This window comes from Nerophis ophidion, linkage group LG27 (genome assembly GCF_033978795.1).
Source record: "Nerophis ophidion isolate RoL-2023_Sa linkage group LG27, RoL_Noph_v1.0, whole genome shotgun sequence".
NCBI lineage: Eukaryota > Metazoa > Chordata > Actinopteri > Syngnathiformes > Syngnathidae > Nerophis > Nerophis ophidion.
Genome location: NC_084637.1, coordinates 18,012,831 through 18,032,543, shown reverse-complemented (window position 1 = coordinate 18,032,543; position 19,713 = coordinate 18,012,831). Strand labels below are relative to the sequence as shown.

Here is a 19,713-nt window from a genome sequence, read left to right as displayed (position 1 = left end):
TTAAGCGGCTTTCCTTGTCCTTCTTTGTCCCGGTAGCCACGGTGAAGTTCAGCGGCTTCCTGCACCTAGACCAGGTGGAGGGCCAGGAGATGTTCTACACCCCCGAGATGGAGGACCCCAAGTCCGAGCTCTTCGGAGAGACGGCTCGCAGCATCGAGAATGCGGTAAGTCCTGGACTGATTGACCTTTTTATTGTTTTTACCACGTTCTTCAGATGAAACACAAACTGAAAACGCTAACTCAAAGCGCTAAACCGTCATTTTAAACCTTTACCCATCTTTCAAACCCAAACCTCATTTAACTCATTTATTTATTTATTTTTTTTCCTTATTTAGCGTTGCTATTAGCTATCTTACATGCACTAAATGCAAGCTGGAAACTATAGCTAGCGCGCTAGTCGCCAGCTAAAACTGTTGGCAAATTATGAACAAAAAAATGACATTTAAGTAAAACTTATAAAACATGTTATTTTAAGGCATTCTGACAATTAAATTGAATTTTTGTCCAAACATTGGGGTATTTGTTAAAGTAAATTTGACTTATGTAAGCAAGTGCGATTAATCGTGATTAATCGCAATTGAAAAGTGTAAACAACCTTTTTTTTAATCATCCTTTGACAGCACTCATTAAACTAGACTTTTTGCAATACATACTATATATATATATATATATATATATATATATATATATATATATATATATATGTATATATGTATATATATATATATATATATACAGTATATACATATATATACGGTATATATATATACGGGATATATATATATATATATATATATATATATATATATATATATATATATATATATACGGTATATATATATACGGGATATATATATATATATATATATATATATATATATATATATATATATATATATATATATATATATATATATATGCATACATATATATATATATAACAAAAACTTATTTGATGAGTTGCATTAAAAAAAATAAAAAGGTCAAAATAGTTGCTAGTGTTTTTTCTATCAGCTCCACTGACACTTCACAACACTACACACCCTTCTGTCGACACAACGCTACACACACCTTGTCATTACAACACTACACACACCTTTGTCATCACAAAACTACACACACCGTTGTCGACACAGCACTCAACAAATCTTGGCAGCGCTTCACTCTTCTCATGAAATAAGGCCGTGTGTGTGTGTGTGTATGTGTGTTTGTGTCCAGTGGGACATCATCAAATCCCACAGCTGAAAGGCGTGTGTGTCTTTGTGAGTGTGCTAGTTAACACTCTTTGTGTAATAATGTGTTTGTGTCTCTGCTGCTGCCGCCAGCCACCATCCACACACACACACACACACACACACATGCAGTCTTCCATCATCGTCTGCTCTACAAACGTCAACATTTACCCTGTAAAATAACACTGTGGCTGTAGGCAACCTCCAGATGGATATGTTTCCCTTCACAAGAGGGCACTAGCTCCATTTGATGATCATCACGTTTTATGATGCTTTATCTACAGTGGCTAGATTAATATACAAAAATCATCAAAAAGATGTTTTGTTGTACGATATACCGTATTTCCTTGTATAGCCGCCAGGCATGTAATGTGTGCCTGCCTTGAATTACTGCCAGGTCAAACTCGCTTCCCAAATTAATGAGCGCATGCTTATTTTTACCGCTGGGTCAAATACATGAAATATCTTCAGGAGGGTTTTTTTATATTATTATGTGTAAACCAGGGGTCTTGTTCCACAGCCATACAGATCACACTGATGGTTGTGATATAAAACAACTTTAACACTCTTACTAATATGCGCCACACTCTGTGAACCCACACCAAACACATTTCGGGAGAACATCGGCTCTGTAACACATTATAAACGCAACATAAGAATTACCCACAATGCCATGCATCCATGACTCTTGGCTATATTATACAGCCCCGCTAGCACCAAACCCCGTCTAAATATTTAGTTGAGTGTTTGTTTTAAATCAACAAAAAAATGACTTTTGGTCAGATCTTGGATTTAAAGAGTAAGAAAAAAACATCCAATAAAAAACTATAGTTTTGGATTTGTTTACACTGTTAGCAGAGAAAACAAAAAACATATTTTCTCTGTATTTTGAAAAACATGAATGATGTTATGATGAAAAACATGTGCTGTATCTCGAACGCTTTCCATCCATTTTCTACCGCCTGTCCCTTTTGGAGCTAACGGGGGTGCTGAAGCCTATTACAGCAGCATTCTTGCGGAAAGCGTCGTACATCCTGGACGTTGTTTAGAAAATGAATAAAAGCATTTTTTGTTTTATAAAGCAAATTTATTTATTTATTTTATTTTATTGATTTAATATATTTATTAAAAAAAATTCCAAATTCCAACAAAAGCCTTGTGTTTATAGAATATTTATCTGAGAAAATAACAAATGTGTATTTCACTGTATGAAAAAACTCATAAATTCCCCCCCAAAAAAACACATTTGTCTGAATATTTGTTTTTGTGTTGTTGTTTTTTTTAAAAATCAATTAAAAAATGACTTTTGTTTGGATCTCGGAATTAAAAAGTAAGAAAAAAATACAACACAAATTTGAAATTTCTGGATTTTTTTCCCTGTTAACTAAAACGAAAACATTTTTTTTCTCTCTGTTTATAACAAATATTAATATGAAAAACTTTCATCTCATATGCTTTGTTTTTACAAATTAAACATAAAAAAATTAGTTATTTTTTGTAAGAAATTTAGAATTTCAAAAGTCCAACAAAAGTCTGTATTTATGGATTATTTACCTGAAAAAATAACACATGTATTTCTCTGTACTAATGTAGGAAAAACTCATCCATTACCAATAAAAAAACAAACATTTGTCTAAATATTTATTTGTTTTTAAAAAATAATTCAGCAAAAATTACTTTTGGTTGGATCCTGAAAAAAAAAGTAAGAAAATAAATCCAACTAAAAACTATATCCCTGGATTTTTTTTTCTGTATTATGAAAAACATTAATGATGTCATGTTGAAAAATATGTTTCTGACATGCTTTGTTGTTTCGAAAATCAACAAAGTGACTTTTGGTTGGATCTTGGATTGACGTTTTTTGGTATTTATGGATTATCTATCCGAGAAAAAAACAAATGTGTATTTGTCTCTGCTATTGTCGGAAAAATCTCATATATTCCCCCCAAAAAAACAAAAAAGCATTATGTCCAAATATTTAGTTTCTTTAAAAACAAAAATTAAAATTGTTGGTCAAATCTTGGATCAGAAAAAGATTTTAAAAAATAAATAAACACAATTAAAATAAAAAATCTAACAAAAAACTTGTATACCTGGAATTTCTAACCGTAAGTTGATAAAACAACAATGTCTTTTTTTTTCTGAATTATAAAAAAAGATGTTCTGATGAAAAAAAATATTCACCATATGCTTTGAGGTCTTTTAAGAAAATCAACAAGAAATTACTTTTGGTTGTGTCTTAGATTTTAAAAAAAATAACTGAACAAACAAACTTTAAAAAGTGCAAAAAAAAGAGTATTTGCCCCAAACAAAGACTTTATTGAGTATTTTTGATACAGAAGGTGTGACTTAAAGCGTGATGTTATGTGCTCACACCTGCTGGTATTTTGTGCACACTGCTGCTAGTCCCCCCTCGAAATGTGTCAGTCCCACGCAGGGTTCTCACGGGAATGAGGCAATAATATGTCTTCTTTTCCTGCAGCTCAAGGACCTGTTCAGGAAATCGGAGGTGCGCAGAGACTTCATGAGCGTGCGTGTGCGTAACCTGGCGCCCAGCAACTCCATCCTGGCCTTTGTGGAGGCTCACTTCAGACCAGGTGAGACCAAACTTCATTTTCAAGTGAGAAGGTGTCTTCCACATGGTATGCCCACCACGCTGACCAGGGCCAAAGCATCGCATGCCAATCAAGTCAAATTCTACAGAAATAGTTTCACACACAAAATTAAAGGTTGGAGAGGGGGCGGGGCTTCACATGAACGATGGAGTCAGGTGACCATGGCCTCCAGTGGGTGATATCTGAACATTTTCCCACATTAGAAGTCGCTCGCTTTGGCCTTGGATTGTTTGGCTGGAAGTACATGAACACAATGTACCAGCAGTCTTTTACTATGAAGCCACGCTGTTGTAACACCTGGCTTGGCATTGTCTTGCTGAAATAAGAAGGGGCGTCTATGGTAGCGTTGCTTGGATGGCAACATATGTTGCTCCAAAAGCTGTATTTACCTTTCAGCATTAATGGTGCCTTCACAGATGTGTAAGTTACCCATGCCTTGGACCCTAATACCATCACAGATGCTGGCTTTTACACTTTGCGCCTATAACAGTCCGGATGGTTCTTTTCCTCTTTGGTCCGTAGGACACAACATCCACAGTTTGCAAAAACAATATGAAATGTGGACTCGTCAGCCCACAGAACACTTTTCCACTTTGCATCAGTCCATTTTAGATGAGTTCTGGCCCAGCGAAGCCTTTCTGGGTGTTGTTGATAAATAGCTTTGGCTTTGCATAGCAGAGTTTTAACTTGCACTTACAGATGTAGCGACCAACTGTAGTTACTGACAGTGGTTTTCTGAAGTGTTCCTGAGCCCATGAGGTGATATCCTTTACACACTGATGTGGCTTTTTGATGCAGTACCGCCTGAGGGATCCAAGGTGCGTAATATTATGGCTTACGTGCAGTGATTTCTCCAGATTCTCTGAACCTTTTGAGGATATTACGTAGCGTAGATGGTGAAATCCCTAAATTCCATGCAATAGCTGGTTGAGAAATGTTGTTCTTAAACAATTTGCTGAGGCATTTGTTGACAAAGTGGTGACCCTCGCCCCGTCCTTGTTTGTGAATGACAGGGCCTTTCATGGAAGCTGCTTTTGTACCCAATCATGGCACCCACCTGTTCCCAATTAGCTTGTTCAACTGTGGGATGTTCCAAATAGGTCTTTGATGAGCATTCCTCAACTTTCTCACTCTGTTTTGCCACTTGTGCCAGCTTTTTGAAACATGTTACAGGCATCAAATTCCATCCATCCATCCATTTTCTACCGCTTATTCCCTTTCGGGGTCGCGGGGGGCGCTGTCGCCTATCTCAGCTACAATCGGGCAGAAGGCGGGGTACACCCTGGACAAGTCGCCACCTCATCGCAGGGCCAACACAGATAGACAGACAACATTCACACTCACATTCACACACTAGGGCCAATTTGGTGTTGCCAATCAACCTATCCCCAGGTGCATGTCTTTGGAAGTGGGAGGAAACCGGAGACCCCGAGGGAACCCACGCATTCACGGGGAGAACATGCAAACTCCACACAGAAAGATCCCGAGCCTGGATTTGAACCCAGGACTGCAGGAACTTCGTATTGTGAGGCAGACGCACTAACCCCTCTGCCACCGTGAAGCCCCGCATCAAATTCCAAATGATATTTTTCTAAGTGTCAAAAAATGTGGATTTTTTTATAAGTGTCAAAAAATCTGGATTTTTTTGTAACTGTCAAAAAATATGTATTTTTTTCTAAGTATCAAAAGGTCTGGATTTTTTTCCCTAAGTATTAAAATGTCAGGATTTTTTGGGTCAAAAAGTCTGTATTTTTTCCAAGTGTCAAAAAGTCGGAATTTTTTTGGTCAAAAAGTTGGGATTTTTTTCCAAGTGTGAAAAAGTCAGATTTTTTGTTAAAAAGTCTGGAGTTTTTTATAAGTGTCAAAAAGTCTGAAATTTTTTGTCAAAAAGTCTGAAATTTGTTCTGTACCAAGAAGGTGGGAATTTTTCTGCGTCAAAAGTCTGACTTTTTTCTAAATTTCAAAAAATCTGGATTTTTTTACAAGTGTCAAAAAAATCTGGATTTTTTCAATGTTAAAAAATCTGGATTTTTTTTAAGATTAAATTTTTTTTTCTAAGTGTCAAAAAGTTGGAATTTTTTCTAAGATTAAAAAGATATTGATTTTTCTGTCAGAAAGTCGGAATTTTTTCCGAGTGTCTAAAAGTCGGAAATGTTTTGTCTAAAATTAGGAATTTTTTTTCTAAGATTAAAAAAAATCTGGATATTTTTTTTGTCTAAAGATCGGGATTTTTTCTGAATGTCAAAGTCAGGATTTTTTTATCATAAAGTCGGGATTTTTTTCTAAGTGTCAAAAAATCCGGATATTTTTTTTAAATGTCAAATTTGGGTTTTTTTTAAGTGTCAAAAAATCAGGATTTTTTTGTAAGTATCAAATAATCAGAATTTTTTTTTTTGTCAAAAAGTCTGGATTTTTTCTAAGTGTGAAAAAGTCAGACATTTTTTGGTCAAAAAGTCTGTTTTTTTTTTCTTAAATGTTAATGTTGTGTCTGCTGGGAATGGCGGCCATTAAGCGAGCGTCCTCTACGGCCAGTAAAGCAGCAACATCTGTGTCCAACGCTGCGACAACATCTGTGTCCAACGTTACGACAACACCTGTGTCCAATGTTACGAACATCTGTGTCCAACGGTACGACAACATCTGTGTCCAACGTTACAACAGCAATTGATGTAGAGACAAAGTCACTGAAGGAGATAAGTGTTAGAGGACAAGTTGTCCCAGGAGAATAACTTCCTGTCTGGTGCTGACATATAATCCTCCACTTCCTGTCTGGTGCTGACGTGTAATCCTCCACTTCCTGTCTGGTGATGTAGTATAATCCTCAACTTCCTGTCCTACTTTTCTCGTAGACACCAAGTACTCTGTGGAGGACATCGAGGGAGCGCTGATCAAACAGCTGAAGGTATCCAAGGAGACCAGCATCGCCGTCAAGAAGCCGCTGGACCAGAATATTCGCTTCAACAACTATGGTGAGAAGATGAATACATGAAATATCTTCAACAACTATGGTGAGAATATGAATACATTAAATATATTCAACAACTATGATGAGAATATGAATACATGAAATACATTCAACAACTATGGTGAGAATATGAATACATGAAATACATTCAACAACTATAATGATAATATGAACACATGAAATATCTTCAACAACTGTGGTGAGAATATAAACACATGAAATATCTTCAACAAGTATGGTGAGAATATGAATACATTAAATATCTTCAACAACTATGGCGAGAATATGAATACATGGAATTTCTTCAACAAGTATGGTGAGATTATGAATACATGAAATACCTTCAACAACTATGGCGAGAATATGAATACATGGAATTTCTTCAACAAGTATGGTGAGATTATGCATACATGAAATACCTTCAACAACTATAGCAAGAATATGAATACATGAAATACATTCAACAACTATGGTGATAATATGAATACATTAAATATCTTCAACAACTATGGCGAGAATATGAATACATGGAATTTCTAATACAAGTATGGTGAGATTATGCATACACGAAATACCTTCAACAACTATAGCGAGAATATGAATACATGAAATACATTCAACAACTATGGTGAGAATATGAATTCATGAAATATATTCAACAACTATGGTGATAATATGAATACATGAAATACCTTCAACAACGATGGTGATAATATGAATACATAAAATACCTTCAACAACTATGGCGAGAATATGAATACATGAACTATCTTCAAAAACACTGGTGAGAATATGAATACATGAAATACCTTCAACAACTATGGTGATAATATGAATACATAAAATACCTTCAACAACTATGTGAGAATATGAATGCTTGAAATACCTTCAACAACGATGGCGAAAATATGAATACATGAAATACCTTCAACAACTATGGTGATAATATGAATACATAAAATACCTTCAACAACTATGTGAGAATATGAATGCTTGAAATACCTTCAACAACGATGGCGAAAATATGAATACATGAAATACCTTCAACAACTATGGTGAGAATATGAATACATGAAATATCTTCAACAACACTGGTGAGAATATGAATACATGAAATATCTTCAACAACTATGGTGAGAATATGAATACATTAAATATCTTCAACAACTATGGTGATAATATGAATACATAAAATACCTTCAACAACTATGGCGAGAATATGAATACATGAAATACCTTCAACAACTATGGCGAGAATATGAATACATTAAATACCTTCAACAACTATGGCAAGAATATGAAGACATTAAATATCTTCAACAACTATGGTGAGAATTCACATGATCTCATACAGCCAATTGACATCAGGAGGTTGCCTACAGCCACAATTGTTTTCCAATAGATGTTCTTCATTGCAGGTGTCACCCCCACACTCTTCTACACCACCACCACCGCCTCAGTCACCACTCCTCACTCCACCACCACCACCACCACCACCACCACCAGACGCCCAATCACCTCTCCCTACGTCACCCGTCGCCCCCCGGGCACCACCCGCAGGCCCGGCACCAGCAGACGCACCACCACCACCCCGCCTCCGCCCGTCACCACCGCGACAGCGACGCCCGCCCCCGCCACCCCCGTGGTCCCTCTTGTGGGCGAGAGTGCACACAGGACCCCAAGACCCTGCCAGTCCCACCCGTGTCTTCACGGGGGCACCTGTGAGGACCACGCCCACCACTTCACCTGCAAGTGTCCTGCTGGTCGAGGAGGAGCGGTGTGTGAGCAAGGTACATCAAACATCATCTTTTTACTGCAAAATACATCGTATTTTTACTGCAAATACATCATTGTTTTACTGCAAATACATCAAACATATTTTTCTGCAAATACATCAAACATCTTTTTACTGCAAATACATCAAACATGATCTTTTTATTGCAAAATACATCACACATGATATTTTTACTGCAAATACATCAAACATCATTGTTTTACTGCAAATACATCAAACATCTTTTTCTGCAAATACATCAAACATCTTTTTACTGCAAATACATCAAACGTGATCTTTTTATTGCAAAATACATCACACATCATATTTTTTACTGCAAATACATCAAACTTCATTGTTTTACTGCAAATACATCAAACATCTTTTTACTGCAAATACATCAAACATCATCTTTTTGCTGCAAAATACATCACACATAATGTTTTTACTGCAAATACATCAAACATCATTGTTTTACTGCAAATACATCAAACATCATTGTTTTACTGCAAATACATCAAACATCTTTTTCTGCAAATACATCAAACATCTTTTTACTGCAAATACATCAAACGTGATCTTTTTATTGCAAAATACATCACACATCATATTTTTTACTGCAAATACATCAAACTTCATTGTTTTACTGCAAATACATCAAACATCTTTTTACTGCAAATACATCAAACATCATCTTTTTGCTGCAAACTACATCACACATAATATTTTTACTGCAAATACATCAAACGTAATTGTTTTACTGCAAATACATCAAAAATCTTTTTTTACTGCAAATACATCAAACATGTTTTACTGAAAATACATCAAACATCATCTTTTTACTGCAAATACTTCAAACATCGTCTTTTACTGCAAATACATCAAACATATTTTACTGCAAATACATCAAACGTGATCTTTTAACTGCAAATACATCAAACATGTTTTACTGAAAATACATCAAACATGATCTTTTTACTGCAAATACATCAAACATATTTTACTTCAAATACATCAAACATGATCTTTTTACTGCAAATACATCAAACACCATATTTTACTGCAAATACATCAAACATTGTCTTTTACTGCAAATACATCAAACATATTTTACTGCAAATACATCAAACATGATCTTTTTACTGCAAATACATCAAACATCATATTTTACTGCAAATACATCAAACATCGTCTTTTACTGCAAATACTTCAAACATATTTTACTGCAAATACATCAAACATCATCTTTTTACTGCAAATACATAAAACATCGTCTTTTACTGCAAATACATCAAACATATTTTACTGCAAATACATCAAACATCATCTTTTAACTGCAAATACATCAAACATCATCTTTTTACTGCAAATACATCAAACTTCATAGTAGTATGCTCCTCATATGCTAATTTATCACTTAAGTAGCATGCTCTTCATATGCTAGTATTACCAATCAATCAATCAATCAATGTTTATTTATATAGCCCTAAATCACAAGTGTCTCAAAGGGCTGCACAAGCCACAACGACATCCGCGGATCAGCGCCCACATAAGGGCAAGGAAAAACTCACAACCCAGTGGGACGTCCATGAGAATTACTATGAGAAACTTTGGAGAGGACCGCAAATGTGGGTAACTCCCCCACACCCCACCCTCTAGGGGAGACCGGTGCAATGGACGTCGAGTGAGTCTAACATAATATTGTGAAAGTCCAGTCCATTGTGGATCTAACATAATAGTGAGAGTCCAGTCCTTTACGGGGCCAGCAGGAGACCTTTAGCAGCGCAGAGATGTCCCCAACCGATGCACAGCCGAGCGGTCCACCCCGGGTCCTGACTCTGGACAGCCAGCACTTCATCCATGGCCACCGGACTTGTGCGCCCCCTTCCACAAGGAACAGGGGGGAAGAAAAGAAAAGAAACGGCAGATCAACTGGTCTAAAAAGGGGGTCTATTTAAAAGCTAGAGTATACCAATGAGTTTGAACATGGGACTTAAGCGCTTCTACTGAGGTAGCATCTCTAACTGTTACCGGGAGGGCATTCCAGAGTACTGGGGCCCGAATTGAAAACGCTCTATAGCCCGCAGACTTTTTTGGGCTCTGGGAATCACTAATAAGCCGGAGTTCTTTGAACGCAGATTTCTTGCCGGGACATATGGTACAATACAATCGGCAAGATAGGCTGGAGCTAGACCGTGTAGTATTTTATACGTAAGTAGTAAAACCTTAAAGTCACATCTTAAGTGCACAGGAAGCCAGTGCAGGTGAACCAGGCGTAATATGATCACACTTTCTTGTTCTTGTCAAAAGTCTAGCAGCCGCATTTTGTACCCACTGTAATCTTTTAATGCTAGACCATACTTGCCAAAATTGAGACTTCCGATTTCGGGGGGTGGGGTGAGTGGGGCGTGGTTAAGAGTCAAGTATTTCATGTATATATATATATATATATATATATATATATATATATATATATATGTCTTGATTGGATTATCCAGAGAATAGTGCTCGATACCGTGGTAGAGCGCAATATGTAGGTGTGGGAAAAAAAATCTCCTGATGATTGAGGGAACCCCTCATGAAACAGATCTGTAGAGACGAAGTAGTCTTGTGATTTTTTCCCACACCTACATATATATATATATATATATATATATATATATATATATATATATATATATATATATATATATATATATATATATATATATGTATATATATATATGTATAAGAAATACTTGACTTTAAGTGAATTCTAGCTATATATATATATATATATATATATATATATATAAAAGAAATACTTGAATTTCAGTGTTAATTTATTTACACATATACATACACATAACACTCATCTACTCATTGTTGAGTTAAGGGTCGAATAATCCATCCTTGTTCTGTTCTCTGTCACTATTTTTGTAACCATATGCATGTACAGTAGATGGCAGTATTGTCCTGTTTAAGAGTGTCACAACATTGCTGTTTATGGCAGACGAACTGCTTTACGGTAGACGAAAACATGACTGCTGTTGTTGTGTGTTGTTACCGCGCTGGGAGGACGTTAATGAAACTGCCCAACATTAAACCCACTTAAGAAACCAAGAACTCGCCCTCGATCATTGTACAGTTATAACGTCATTGGGCAGGCATGCTGTTTGTATTGTGGTGTAGCGGACGTGAAAACAGGCTGTCCTCACCTAGATCCGCATGGAGCTGTAGGGCGCGTGGCCTCCAGCTCCGCCTGAATTTCGGGAAAAAATTTGTCCCGGGAGGTTTTCGGGAGAGGCGCTGAATTTCTGGAATCTCCTGGAAAATCCGGGGAGGGTTGCAAGTATGTGCTAGACATAGGGAGACCGGAAAATAATACGTTACAGTAATCGAGACGAGACGTAACGAACGCATGGATAATGTTCTCAGCGTCGCTAGTGGACCAAATGGAACAAATTTTAGGGATATTATGGAGATGAAAGAATGCCGTTTTAGTAACACTCTTAATGTGTGGCTCAAACAAGAGAGTTGGGTCGAAGATAATACCCAGATTCTTTACTTAGTCGCCATGTGTAATTGTTTGGTTGTCAAATGTTAAGGTGGTATTTTTAAATAGATGTCGGTGTATAGCCGGACCGATAATCAGCATTTCCGTTTTCTTGGCGTTGAGTTGCAAAAAGTAACAGACATCCATTGTTTAATTTCATTAAGACACGCCTCCAGCTGACTACAATCTGCCGTGTTGGTCAGCTTCAGGGCCATGTAGAGTTGGGTGTCATCAGCATAACAGTGGAAGCTTTGATTGATTGATTGATTGATTCTTTTATTAGTAGATTGCACAGTACAGTACATATTCCGTACAATTGACCACTAAATGGTAACACCCGAATAAGTTTTTCAACTTGTTTAAGTCGGGGTCCACGTTAATCAATTCATGGCTAACACCGTATTTGCGTATGATGTCACCTAGCGGCAGCATGTAAATACTAAAGAGCACAGGCCAAAAAACAAACCCTGGGGAACTCCACACGTTACCTTGACATAGCCCGATGTCACATTGTTATGGGAAACACACTGCATACTGTCAGTAAGATAAGAGTTAAACCAAGACAAGGCTAAGTCAGACATACCAATACGTGTTTTGATACGCTCTAATAAAATATTCTGATGGACTGTATGGAAAGCAGCGCTAAGATCAAGAAGCAGCAACATAGATGACGCATCAGACTCCATCATTAGCAATAGATCATTAGTCATTTTTGTGAGGGCTGTCTCCGTAGATTGATTTGCCCTGAATCCGGATTGAAAGAGTTCACAGAGATTGTTAGACGCTAAGTGTTCATTTAGCTGCTCTGCAACAATTCTTTTGAGTTTTTTTTTTCGAAACAAAGGGAAGGTGAGACACCAGTCAGTAGTTTACAATGAGGTCAGGATCGAGGTTAGGTCTTTTGAGTAGAGTATGAATAACCGCTATTTTCACTTAACTAGTATTCTCCTCATATGCTAATATTATCACCTCTACTTGAGGATGAGGACAGTCTACATGAGGATGAGGACAGTCTACATAGGATGAAGACAGTCTACATAGGATGAGGATCGTCTACATGAGGATGAGGACTGTCTATACTAGGATGAGGGCCGTCTACATGAGGATGAGGACAGTCTACATAGGATGAGGACAGTCTATATAGGATAAGGACCGTCTACATGAGGATGAGAACAGTCTACTTGAGGATGAGGACAGACTACATGAGGATAAAGACAGTCTACATAGGATGAGGACAGTATACATGAGGATGAGGACAGTCTACATGAGGATGAGGACGGTCTACATAGGATGAGGACTTTCTACATGAGGATGAGGACCATCTACATGAGGATGAGGACCATCAACATGAGGATGAAGACAGTCTACATGAGGATGAGGACAGTCTACATAGGATGAGGACCATCTACATGAGGATGAGGACCATCTACATAGGATGAGGACAGTCTACATGAGGATGAGGACAGTCTACATGAGGATGAGGACAGTCTACATAGGATGAGGACAGTCTACATGAGGATAAGGACAGTCTACATGAGGATGATGACAGTCCACATAGGATGAGGAAAGTCTACATAGGACGAGGACTGTCTACATGAGGATGAGGACAGTCTACATTGGATGATGACAGTCTACATGAGGATGAGGACAGTCTACATAGGATGAAGACAGTCTACATAGGATGAGGATCGTCTACATGAGGATGAGGACCGTCTATACTAGGATGAGGACCGTCTACATGAGGATGAGAACAGTCTACTTGAGGATGAGGACAGACTACATGAGGATAAAGACAGTCTACATAGGATGAGGACAGTCTACATGAGGATGAGGACAGTCTACATGAGGATGAGGACAGTCTACATAGGATGAGGACTGTCTACATGAGGATGAGGACAGTCTACATAGGATGAGGACCATCTACATGAGGATGAAGACAGTCTACATGAGGATAAAGACAGTCTACATAGGATGAGGACAGTCTACATGAGGATAAGGACAGTCTACATGAGGACGATGACAGTCCACATAGGATGAGGAAAGTCTACATAGGACGAGGACTGTCTACATGAGGATGAGGACAGTCTACATTGGATGAGGACAGTCTACATAGGATGAGAGCAGTCTACATGAGGATGAGGACCATCTACATGAGGATGAAGACAGTCTACATGAGGATAAAGACAGTCTACATAGGATGAGGACAGTCTACATGAGGATAAGGACAGTCTACATGAGGACGATGACAGTCCACATAGGATGAGGAAAGTCTACATAGGACGAGGACTGCCTACATGAGGATGAGGACAGTCTACATTGGATGAGGACAGTCTACATAGGATGAGAGCAGTCTACTTGAGGATGAGGACGGACTACATGAGGATAAAGACAGTCTACATAGGATGAGGACAGTCTACATCAGTGGTCCCCAACCACCGGGGCCGTGGCCCGATTGGTACCGGGCCGCAGAAGAATTTTTTATTAAAAAAAATATATATATATATATATATATATATATATATATATATATATAATTTTTTATTAAATCAACATAAAAAACACAATATACACTTACAAATAGCGCACCAACCACAAAAAACTCCCCTTTTCATGACAAAAACGTCCCTTTTTCATGACAAAGAAGAAGAAAAAAAATCCACGGATACAAAAAGGTTGGGGACCACTGGTCTACATGAGGATGAGGACAGTCTACATAGGATGAGGGCGGTCCTCCATCAGACGTCTTCTCCATCTTCCTCCCCAAGTCGACCCTGAGATCTCCTGTGTTCCTCACAGCCATGAAGTTCTTCATCCCGTCCTTCGGAGGTCAGTCCTACCTGGCCTTCCAGACCATGAGTGCATACCACACGGTGCGCATCGCCATGGAGTTCCGTGCGGCCGAGCTGACGGGCATTCTGCTCTACAACGGCCAGGAGGGCAAGAAGGACTTCATCTCCTTGGCGCTGGTCAACGGCAAAGTGGAGCTCAGGTAAGCCTGTTGTGTTTACTCACCTGTAGCCGTGTTGTTGTGTTGCATAAATACATGCAGGAGTACTACACATGAATATTTTCTACATAAGATTGTTATTATGTTGCATACGTACATGCAGTACTACATACTACTGCAGTAGTACTACCACACATTAATATCGTCTACATACGATTGTTATATTGCATTAATACATGCAGTACTAAAGTACTACTGCAGTGCTACTGCACATGAATATTGTCTACATGAGACTGTTGTGTTGCATAAATACATTCAGTACTAGAGTAATACTGCAGTTGTACTGCACATGAATATTGCTTACATAAGATTTTCATTATGTTGTATAAATACATGCAGTACTACTGCAGCACTACAGCACATGAATATTGTCTACATAAGATTGTTATGTTGCATAAATACATGTATTAGTACAGTACTACTGTTGTAGTACTGCACTTTAATGTTGTCTACATAAGATTGTTTTTATGTTACATAAATACATGCAGTATTACAGTACTACTGCAGTACTCCTACACATTAATATTGTCTACATAGGACTGTTATTATGTTGCATAAATACATGCAGTACCACAGTACTACTACACATGAATATTGTCTACATAAGATTGTTGTGTTGCATAAATTAATGCAGTACTACTGTACTACTGAAGTAGTAATACTACACATTGATATTGTCTACATAAAATTGTATTATGTTGCGTAAATACACACAGTACTACACTACTACTGCAGTAGTACTACTACTACACATTAATATTGTCTATATAAGAGTGTTGTGTTGCATTCATACATGCAGTATTACGTACTACTGCAGTACTACTGCACATGAATATTGTCTACATGAGACTGTTGTGTTGCATAAATACATTCAGTACTAGAGTAATACTGCAGTTGTACTGCACATGAATATTGCTTACATAAGATTTTCATTATGTTGCATAAATACATGCAGTACTACTGCAGTACTACAGCACATGAATATTGTCTACATTGGATTGTTATGTTACATAAATACATGTATTAGTACAGTACTACTGTTGTAGTACTGCACTTTAATGTTGTCTACATAAGATTGTTTTTATGTTACATAAATACATGCAGTATTACAGTACTACTGCAGTACTCCTACACATTAATATTGTCTACATAGGACTGTTATTATGTTGCATAAATACATGCAGTACCACAGTACTACTACACATGAATATTGTCTACATAAGATTGTTGTGTTGCATAAATTAATGCAGTACTACTGTACTACTGAAGTAGTAATACTACACATTGATATTGTCTACATAAAATTGTATTATGTTGCGTAAATACACACAGTACTACACTACTACTGCAGTAGTACTACTACTACACATTAATATTGTCTATATAAGAGTGTTGTGTTGCATTCATACATGCAGTATTACGTACTACTGCAGTACCACTGCACATGAATATTGTCTACATAAGATTGTTGTGTTGCATAAATACATGCAGTACTACAATACTACTGCAGTAGTACTACTTCACATTAATATTGTCTACATAAGATTGTTATAATGTTGCGTAAAAACACCGTACTACAGTACTACTGCAGTACTACTACACATGAATATTGTCTACATAAGATTATTGTGTTGCATAAATACATGTAGTACTACAATACTACTGCAGTAGTACTACTTCACATTAATATTGTGTACATAAGATTGTTATTATGTTGCATACATACATGCAGTACTACTACACACGAATATTGTCAACATAAAATTGTTATGTTGCATAAATACATGCAGTACTACAGTACTACTGCAGTGGTACTACTACACATTAATATTGTCTACATAAAGTTGTTATATTGCGTAAATACATGCAGTACTACAGTACTACCACAGTAGTACTACTACACATTGATATTGTCTACATAAGATTTTATTATGTTGCGTTAATACATGCAGTACTACAGTACTACTGCAGTAGTACTACTACACATTAATATTGTCTACACAAGATTGTTGTGTTGCATAAATACATCCAGTACTACAATACTACTGCAGTAGTACTACTTCACATTAACATTGTCTACATAAGATTGTTATTATGTTGCATATGTACAAGCAGTACTACTACACATGAATATTGTCAACATAAAATTGTTATGTTGCATAAATACATGCATTACTACAGTACTACTGCAGTGGCACTACCACACATTAATATTGTCTACATAAAGTTGTTATTATGTTGTGTAAATACATGCAGTACTACAGTATTACTGCAGTACTACTACACATGAATATTGTCTACATAAGATTGATGTGTTGCATAAATACATGCAGTACTACAGTAATACCACAGTAGTACTACTAAACATTGATATTGTCTACATAAGATTTTATTATGTTGCGTTAATACATGCAGTACTACAGTACTACTGCAGTAGTACTACTACACATTAATATTGTCTACATAAGATTGTTGTGTTGCATAAATACATGCAGTACTAAAGTACTACTGCACTACTCCTGCACATGAATATTGTCTACATAAGATTGTTGTGTTGCATAAATACATGCAGTACTACAGTACTACTGCAGTACTACTGCAGTACTACTGCACATTAATATTGTCTACATTAGATTGTTATGTTGCATAAATAAATGCAGTAGTACAGTACTACAGCGGTAATACCACTACACATGAATATTCTCTACATAAGATTGTTATGTTGCATAAATACATGCAGTACTACAGTACTCCTGCAGTACTACTACACATGAATATTGTCAACATAAAATTGTTATTATGTTGCATAAATACATTCAGTACTACAGTTCTACTGCAGTACTACTATACATGAATATTGTCTACGTAAGATTGTTATTATTTTGCATAAATACATGCAGTACTACTATACATGAATATTGTCTACGTAAGATTGTTGTTGCATAAATACATGCAGTACTACTGTACTCCTGCAGTAACATAAAATTGTTATTATGTTGCATAAATACATTCAGTTCTACTGCAGTACTACTATTCATCAATATTGTCTACATAAGATTGTTATTATGTTGCATAAATACGTGCAGTACTACAGTGTAGAACTGCACACATGAATATTGTCTACATAAGATTGTTACTATGTTGCATAAATAAATGCAGTATTACAGTACTACTGTAGTACTACTACAAACGAATATCGTCTACATAAGATTGTTATTGTGTTTATACATACATGCAGTACTAAATACTACTGCAGTAGTACTACTACACATTAATATCGTCTACATACGATTGTTATATTGCATAAATACACGCAATACTAAAGTATTACTGCAGTACTACTGAACATGAATATTGTCTACATAAGATTGTTGTGTTGCATAAATCATTCAGTACTACAGTACTACTGAAGTTGGACTTCACATGAATATTCTCTACATAAGATTTTTATTATGTTGCATAAATACATGCAGTACTACTGCAGTACTACTGCACATGAATATTGTCTACATAAGATTGTTATGTTGCATAAATACATGTAGTAGTACAGTACTCCTGCTTTAGTACTGCACTTTAATATTCTCTACATAAGATTGTTGTGTTGCATAAATACATGCAGTACTACAGTACTACTGCAGTACTACTACTCATGAATATTGTCAACATAAAATTGTTATTATGTTGCATACATACATGCAGTACAACAGTTCTACCGCAGTACTACTACACATGAATATTGTCTACATAAGATTGTTACTATGTTGCATAAATACATGCAGTATTACTGTACTACTGCAGTACTACTGCACATGAATATTGTCTATATAAGATTGTTTTGTTGCATTAATAAATGCAGTACTACATTACTATTGCAGTAGTACTACACTTTAATGATGTCTACATAAGATTGTTTTTATGTAACATAAATACAAGCAGTACTACAGTACTACTGCAGTACTAATACTACTACACATTAAAATTGTCTACATAACAGTGTTGTGTTGCATAAATACATGCAGTACTACAGTACTGCTGCACTTCTCAAGCACATGAATATTGTCTAGTATGTCTACATAAGATTGTTATGTTGCATAAATATATGCAGTACTACAGTACTACTGCAGTACTACTACACATTAATATTGTCTACATAAGATTGTTGTGTTACATAAATTAATGCAGTACTGCTGTACTACTGAAGTATTAATACTACACATCGATATTGTCTAAATAAAATTGTATTATGTTGCGTAAATACACACAGTACTACACTACTACTGCAGTAGTACTACTACTACACATTAATATTGTCTATATAAGAGTGTTGTGTTGCATAAATACATGCAGTAGTACAGTACTACTGCACTTCTCCTGCACATGAATATTGTCTAGTATGTCTACATAAGATTGTTATGTTGCATAAACATATGCAGTACTACAGTACTACTGCAGTACTACTACACAATAATATTGTCTACATAACATTGTTTTTATGTTGCATAAATAAATGCAGTACTACAGTACTACTACTACTACACATTAATATTGTCTACATAAAATTGTTATTATGTTCCTTAAATACATG

General features: G+C 36.4%; 1 protein-coding gene across 4 annotated transcripts in view; it reads left to right on the top strand.

Annotated features, from left to right (window-relative positions):
• Nucleotides 1-19,713, top strand: part of agrn (agrin) — a 506,995-nt gene that overhangs the window by 427,490 nt on the left and 59,792 nt on the right. For all 4 annotated transcript variants that reach the window (XM_061889588.1, XM_061889590.1, XM_061889587.1 and 1 more), the window contains 5 exons: nt 37-164; nt 3,715-3,829; nt 6,697-6,816; nt 8,231-8,602; nt 14,918-15,110. In XM_061889588.1, the coding sequence (XP_061745572.1) occupies nt 37-164; nt 3,715-3,829; nt 6,697-6,816; nt 8,231-8,602; nt 14,918-15,110 (928 nt within the window). The remainder of the gene's footprint in view (nt 1-36; nt 165-3,714; nt 3,830-6,696; nt 6,817-8,230; nt 8,603-14,917; nt 15,111-19,713) is intronic.